At 46.2% G+C, this 8,174-nt stretch overlaps 1 protein-coding gene across 1 annotated transcript; it reads left to right on the forward strand.

Annotated features, from left to right (window-relative positions):
• Positions 1-807: 807 nt before the first annotated feature.
• On the forward strand, positions 808-7,905 carry si:dkey-87k14.1 (leucine-rich repeat transmembrane protein FLRT2). Its single transcript, XM_034675841.1, has 2 exons — positions 808-1,311; positions 4,528-7,905. The coding sequence occupies exon 2, from the start codon at positions 4,915-4,917 to the stop codon at positions 6,943-6,945; it is 2,031 nt and encodes a 676-aa protein (XP_034531732.1). The 5' UTR covers positions 808-1,311; positions 4,528-4,914; the 3' UTR covers positions 6,946-7,905.
• The last annotated feature ends 269 nt before the right edge of the window (positions 7,906-8,174 follow it).

Below are 8,174 nucleotides of genomic sequence, written 5' to 3' on the forward strand. Positions count from 1 at the left end.
GGCATATATTTAAGGGAGTTAAGTTTCTGTTTTTAACACGCCTCCTCTCCTCAGACAGATGTCAGAGTCAGTGGTGGCTCTGGGGAGGGGCCAACAGGGGTCGGTGCCCCTGTAAAACTGAACCTGGACCCCCCTATGGCCCCCCCCTCCAAACAAATATTATACAATAAAAAAAGCTTTGGTATCGCGCCGATGTTACAGGCGTAACACACTTGGTTCTAGTCCCTTAGAGTGCTAAGAGACTCATGTTGAGTGTAAACAGCCAAACAGCTGCTGTCAGTCTGCATGTTGATATAGAACACAGTAGTATATATGTCTAGTATAAAGGGATGCACTGATGTTTTGCCAGTTTGTTCTCAGCCGGTCCTCGCCCTTCTCAGTCTCATTTGTCAGGGTTGAATGTGTCCCTCTGACAACACCCTTGGCCCCAGCCTGGCACCCCCAGTAAAATTGGTCTAGAACCGCCACTGGTCAGAGTCAGAGTCTAGTTTACTTTCTCACAGATGAGGAGTCTGTCCTGGTGCTGTGATGAAAAACACACAATGAATGAATTCAAAAGTAAACTAAAATATATGAATAAAGTATGAAACAGCTGTGTTCTTACTGTGAGGGAACTCTAGTAATCTTTTTTAATTATTTAAAGTAATTTCAGTTTTATCAAAGTAAGGGATAAATAATGTTTCAATTCAAAGTGAACACATGAAAACATATCTGTACTGTATGCTTTAGAGAGAGAAGGAGGGGGTGAGAGAGAGAGAGAGAGAGAGAGAGAGAGAGAGAGAGAGAGAGAGAGAGAGAGAGAGACGTTGTTACAGTCAGAGGGAGTCTCGGGGCTCCAGCAGGGTCCACGCAGTCTCTGGAACACTTTACCCATACATGGACTCCATATTTCGGGTATCTGTCTGCGGAGCGGCAGGGGGTCAGCCTGGGAGCCTCTAACTCTCCTCTCCTCTCCTCTCTGCTTCATGTCCCTTTCTCCTCCTGAGGGCTGAGGAGGAACTTCAGCGGCAGCTCCGGAGCAGCGCGGCCGGCAGGGAGTCTCTGCTGGCGGGGGAAGGATGCGTCGCAGCGGACCGCTCCTGACCTGAACTTCCCTTCCTTCCATTCCTGGATGTGTTACTGTTTTTACACACTCAGCATCATGCCTCCGTTCATCTTTAAGGGGACACCGAGCAGTCCGGAGCCGCAGCGGGAGCCGGGCGCGGACGCAGCGGGCTGGATGCGGACTCTGTGCCCGGTGTGAGCGGAGCGCAGCGCAGAGACGAGCACACAGGCTGGATGTGCAGCTGCAGGACTTTCTGCTCTCTGAAGGTAAGACCAGCAGAGTCACCTGTCATTAGTGTGTATTATATTTAGTGTGATCATTTCCCTTTGTCTTTATATTCTGGGAATATTCCTCAAAGATGAACTTGGTGTCATTAACAGAGTGAATTGTCTTCATATTTTCCAAACCTCTAATGCTTATGTATAAATGCCATTAACACTGATGTCATTGAAATCAGGTTTAAAGCAGAATATCAGAAGGTAGAGGTAAAGAAATGTCCTCCTGGGTGATCCTTGCTCTGCGCTCTCTCCGAGGATCCGGTTCTTCCACCAAACTGGGACAACAAAGCCAGTCTTCTTCTTCTTCCTTGGTCCTGTCTGCAGGGGTAGAAATGAATATGTGCTGTGCTGCAGGATGGATGCCAAAAAGCCTGCTGATAATAACCGTGGTGAGGTCGGGTCACCATAATTGGGCTCAGTTTGATGCCTCGTTTGCCCCCCAAGGAACATTACATAACTATTGAAGCGCCTTGGCCACAAATCAATGCAATCTGTCAATTGGCTGCTGAAGCTGCCTGGTGCCTTTTTTATTAATCATCACTATTGCCCAGCTAACAAGCACTAATAATACATGATCATCACTTATGTGCAGGGGGGTATTGAGTTATAGACTCATATAAGCAGCAGTGTATTGATATTTGTCTTGGAACAGAGGTTGTATTTTGGTGGAGGTGCTGTTGTCGTGGAAATCTCTCCACTTTGTTTTAATCTCATGACCTTGCGTGCACAGTTGCACCTTCCCTCACTGCAAGAAGCCCACATCGATCTTAGTTTTGTTCCTGTGCGAGGAATTTGTCTCATCTTATCTCTGCTGACAGGCTGCGTTCATCACCATCCAAGCCCTGCTCCTCTTCCTCCAGCAGGGTAACACTTTATGCATCAGGAGGAAGGAGGGAGGGAGGGAGGGATGCAGAGTTCAAGTTTCCATAAATTAAGAGCATGTATTTGGCTTTGTAGCAAATCTGCCAAGCAAATATGTCGACCCCCATTAACCTCTTCATAATTTCTGAGTGCCATGAGGCCGGGCTTTATCCTGCTGCAGCTATCAGTGTCTCAAGCCTATAGCATAAAACGGCAGACTGGGTATTGGCAACTATCAGATTTTATTAGCCCCATTTAATATTAACTATCACCAGGAATGACTTTTCTTAGATGCTTCAAATAAAAAAACTCTCACATGTAGTTGCTCTGTGCAGCCAGCGTAGAATTAGCCTCCCATTTCAGAGCAGAGAAATTGGTCATGTATCACATGAGTATAGCAGCACCAAAAGGGCAGTGCTAGCAAAGAATGGGCAGCTTCACCTGCTTCAGCAACAATGCATTTTAGGAGGAGCTGCAAGCTAACGTTAAGCCGGCTGGATTGTAGAATTGTTCATCTTCTGCAAACATCAGTGTTTCACTCAAACACAGATAGTTACATCTTTAAATTAAGAAGATTTACTGCAAAAGTACACATTTTAGATATGTAGATAATTTTGCATGAAAATACCTCATTAACGATACAAGCCACATCAACCTGACAAGTCAAGTCAGCAAAATAACATTAAACTTAATGTGAGCATCATTCACAAGACAATTTAATTTAAACATCTTATTTCAAGATATTATAAGCTTAAAGAGGCCTAAGCTTGATAACTACACACTGTACCTTTAAATACTACACGCTGTACCTTTAAATACTACACACTGCACCTTTAAATACTACACATTGTACCTTTGTACCTTTAAATACACACTGTACCTTTAAATACTACACACTGTACCTTTAAATACACACTGTACCTTTAAATACTACACATTGTACCTTTGTACCTTTAAATACACACTGTACCTTTAAATACTACACACTGTACCTTTAAATACACACTGTACCTTTAAATATTAAACACTGTACCTTTAAATACTACACACTGTAACTTTGAATACTACACACTGTACCTTTAAATACTACACACTGTACCTTTAAATACACACTGTACCTTTAAATACTACACACTGCACCTTTAAATACTACACACTGCACCTTAAAATATTACACACTGTACCTATAAAATACTATACACTGCACCTTTAAATACTACACACTGCACCTTTAAATATTACACACTGTACCTATAAAATACAATACACTGCACCTTTAAATACTACACACTGTACCTTTAAATACTACACACTACCTTTAAATTCTATACACTGTACCTTTAAATACTACACACTGTACCTTTAAATACTACACACTGTACCTTTAAATACTACACACTGTACCTTTAAATACACACTGTACCTTTAAATACTATACACTGCACCTTTAAATACTACACACTGTACCTTTAAATATACAATGTACCTTTAAAGACTACACACTGTACCTTTAAATACAACATACTGCACCTTAAATACTACACACTGCACCTTTAAATACTACACACTGCACATTTTAAATACTACACACTGTACCTTTAAATACTACACACTGCAACTTTAGATTCTACATACTGTACCTTTAAATACTACACAGTGCACCTAAATACTACACACTACACCTTTAAATACTACACACTGTACCTTTACACACTGCACCTTGAATACACTGTACCTTTAAATACTACACACTGCACCTTTAAATACTCTCTATGCTTCAGTGTTGCACATGAATTGGACCGTCACTGTGTATGAGCTGCTTGGCTCGTATCAGCAGAAGAGGTAAAGGAACATCTTTAATTGTCCTTCAGGGCTGCACCGGGTTGCAGTTTCATGGTGCTCGATGTGAGCCGGTCGTCTCCTTCAGCGGCTCACCTCACACCTCACTGCTCACAAAAAGCTCCTGGCTGCTGCGTTTTAATCCTCTGAATTGGGCTGTTTTTTAAATGCTCTTGTTGTCAGTTTGTTCACGTTCACAGTTATCACCTGGGGAAGGAGAAAAAGTTTGTTTTCATTTTAGATTAGGGCTCACGTTAGTCACATAAGCGTTCCACCATTTTACCACACCTCTGCCCTCGGTATCTTTTCAACAATCCTTTTTTCCCCTCTCGCAGTGTGCCTGAGGAATATGTAACAAATCTGTAAGTCATTTGTATGCACACTGCTCTGCTCTCTCAATTTACAATGCACCGCTTTAGCTTTGTGTGAAAAGAATCCGCCGGCTCTTACTGGAATGCATTTAGAGGACTGATTTTTTTTTCCTTTATTCTTGTTTTGCAACAGGTTTTCTGGATGCAAATGTCAAGTGTGAGGAAGCAGGAGTGTGTGACACGAGGGAGGAAGAGGACGTCGGATGAACCCCCTGCGGTGTCTGGTACATGGCTCTATCTGCGTGGAGAGCTCTACCCGCTGGTAGAAAAGCAGAGAGGCTGAAAATGTGATGAAATGTCAGCCAGCTTTATCACGGACGGTGGCTGGAGAAGGAATCATATTGTTTAATGAGACCATTTTCTTTTGTGATGGGAAGCTTAGGACATCTAATTACTGAGGGATTACTCAAGACCTTCCTCAGCACCAGGCTGGACATGGTGCTGTTATTTAACAGCTGCTCCGTTGGATCTTTGAAGTCCTAGTTTCTTTCATTTGTTTTCTGGGTTGCATTTTTCTGAAATGGAGTTACAGCTGCGTTTATGGAATAAGGACTGGGCCTCCTTCATCAGGCCGTGGATACCGATACTGTTGGGCCTTCACCTTCAGTTCTCCCGGGCCTCCAACTGCCCGGAGGAGTGCCGCTGTGATCGCACCTTTGTTTACTGCAACGAGCGGAGCCTGACCTCAGTGCCTCTGGGAATTGGCGAGGGTTATAAGATCCTCTTCCTCCACAACAACCAAATCAACAACGCTGGGTTCCCCTTGGAGCTGCACCACGTGGCGTCGGTGGAAACGGTGTATCTCTATGGCAACGAGCTGGATGAGTTTCCCATCAACCTGCCCAAAAATGTCCGAGTTCTCCATCTGCAGGAGAACAACATTCAGACCATCTCCAGGGCGGCTCTGGCTCAGCTGCTCTGGCTGGAAGAGCTGCACTTGGATGATAACTCCATTTCTACGGTGGGGGTGGAGGAGGGGGCGTTCCGCGAGGCCGTGAGCTTGAAGATGCTCTTCCTCACCAAAAACCACCTGAGCAGTGTGCCTATCGGTCTCCCTGACGATCTCAAAGAGCTGCGACTGGACGAGAACAGGATCGCGGTCATCGCGGAGGAAGCTTTTCAAAATGTGACCCGCCTGCAGCGCCTCCTGTTGGACGGGAATCTGTTGACAGATGAAGGAATAGCACCCGGGACATTTCAGGACCTGATCACCCTGAGGGAGCTGTCCCTGGCCCGGAACTCACTCACCTACCCTCCCCCGTTCCTCCCAGAGGAGATGCTCATCAAATTGAACTTTCAGGATAACCAGATGAGCCAGATCCCCGTGAAGGCGTTCACGGGGCTGCACAAGCTGGAGAGGTTGGATATTTCTAACAACCAGCTGCAGACGCTCTCACGGGGAGTTTTTGACGGCCTCGCCAGCCTCAGACAGCTCACGGTCCGGAACAACCTGTGGATGTGCGACTGCAGCGTCACGTGGGTGGTGTCGTGGCTGAAATCGCTGCCGTCCTCTCTGAATGTGCGTGGCTTCATGTGCCAGAAGCCTGAGAAGTTCCGGGGCATGGTGATCCGGGAGCTGAGCGCTGAGCTGCTCCAGTGTCCACAGAGCACAGGGCTGACCCCCCTGCCCACCTCACCAAGGGGATCTGATTTAATCCCCTCCCTGTCTTCATCCTCAGACTCCCCGCTGCCCACTCAGTACGTTTCCTCCTCCCCCTCCTCCTCCTCCAGACTTCCCTTCCCCACATTACCCTCCCTCTATCCGGTCTTTACAACCAGAGGGGTCGGTTTGAGGACTAAGAAACCCCTCGCCCCCAGGAGTCAGAATTTGCAGGTCACGTTTGCGACACTAAATGGCTCTGCGATCCACGTCAGCTGGGTGGCGACCTTTCCAGTAACTGCCTACAAGGTGACCTGGGCCAGGATGGGTCCCAGTCTGACAGGGGACACCGTCAGAGAGAGGATAGTGGGTGGGGACCACCGGGGGACCCGACTGGCTAATCTTGAGCCAAAGTCCACGTATCGGATCTGTGTCATTCCCCTGGATGCTTTCAATAACTACCGGCCCAAAGACGACACGGTGTGCACCGAGGCCGTGACCACGCCGGCAGCTTTCAGCCCGGACTCCAACAAACGCCCGTCAGGACCCGAGCAAGCCACGCAGCCAGAGACCAGCTCGCCCTTCCTGCTTGCTGGGCTGATTGGCGGGGCTGTGATCGTGGTGCTGGTGGTCTTCCTCAGCGTTTTCTGCTGGCACATGCACAAGAAGAGCAGCTCCAAGTCCTCCACCGAGTGGAAATACAACCGGGGCCGGAGAAAAGACGACTACTGCGAAGCGGGCACCAAGAAAGATAACTCCATCCTGGAAATGACTGAGACCAGCTTCCAGATCGTGTCCCTGAACAACGAGCAGCTCCTCAAGGGAGATTTCCGCATTCAGCCTATTTACACCCCTAATGGGGGCGTCGGGTTCAGAGACTGCCCCCTGGGGACCAACAGCACAGTCTACTGCAAGAACAATGTTCAGGATGCAGACTATTCTGGCACATGATGAGAAAATCAGGAGTATTTTTACGGACTCGTAACCCTTCTTTTCTGGACACTGTACAGTGTTAATATTCTTTGGAACCCACACGTCTTCTGGAAATGTAATTTATACAAACAACTGGAAGAAACCTTTTCTATGACTTCGTCTGATTTCTAAGTTCTTAGTTTCTGGAGGTCGTGCTGTTTAAGTTGTGTGCACACAGACATGTACAATCAGGAGTCATTCATTTCATTATCTCTGGGAGTGATTTTCAGTAGCTGTGTTTGATTTTGAACTCATTGTATGCTGTAACCATAACAGACTCCATCCACACTGTAGCATCATCAGGTGCTGAAACCAGCTTTGAGAATGTGAGGAGACGCAGCTCTGCCACATCCCACCCACTAGAGGGCGTAGTTCTGTAGATCCCACTACACTCCTCCTGTGACTGTTTGATATCAAGTCGTCTCAGTAATACGGCACATTTGTTTGATTGCCACTACAGTCAATAGAGATGCAGATGATTAGATTTCTGCTGGAGGAAGATGACACATTTTTATGCAAATGCCATCTCTCTGCTTCAAAATGAAATCTAAAGGTCACAATCATTAAACATCCTGAGAGAAGCAGGCTGCAGCGCTCTCACCTGCTTCTCCACGAACACATCGTCACAGTTAGAGGATCGTGTTATTAGTGCTAGCTGTGTTTTATGGTGGGTGTCACAGGGAGGCAGCAAAAAAGCACATCTACCATCAATTGTAAACCATTAAGATTCAACTCTCTCCCTTTTGTTTAGCAGAAACGATGTTATGGTAAACAGTATATATATGTGCCTTGAAGTTATCAGCTTACAATGTCTTTTGAATCCATGTTTTTGCACAAACTGTATATACATTCAACTGAATTGCTGTTGAGGGAACTTCTTGCTCTTGATTATTTATTTACCTCATTACACATTTAATTAAAAACATATCTCCAAAAAGTGAATTTATTCCTCCTGACGTGTCCCCGAACGATCCCAGACTCTGCCCGGGGAGGGGTGCACTCGCGTCGGGGAGCTGGGTGATAGATGTAGAGGTGTGTTTGGAGAGGGACGGATCCTCTGAGGATACATACTGAGAGCTCAAGAGTCAAAGAGAGAGACTCCACATCAACCGCTTCTCTGCTGGAAGGGTTGCAGCCATGGGCATGCACAGAGAAACAACAGCAGCCTACATATGTCAGGTGTTAGGTTATATTTTATTTAATGGATG

The sequence above is a fragment of the Notolabrus celidotus genome, chromosome 22, assembly GCF_009762535.1.
Source record: "Notolabrus celidotus isolate fNotCel1 chromosome 22, fNotCel1.pri, whole genome shotgun sequence".
In the NCBI taxonomy this organism is placed as follows: Eukaryota; Metazoa; Chordata; class Actinopteri; order Labriformes; family Labridae; genus Notolabrus; species Notolabrus celidotus.

What these genes read in the sequence shown, in the direction of transcription:
- si:dkey-87k14.1 (XM_034675841.1), top strand. Translation starts at nt 4,915, where the DNA reads ATGGAGTTACAGCTGCGTTTATGGAATAAGGACTGGGCCTCCTTCATC.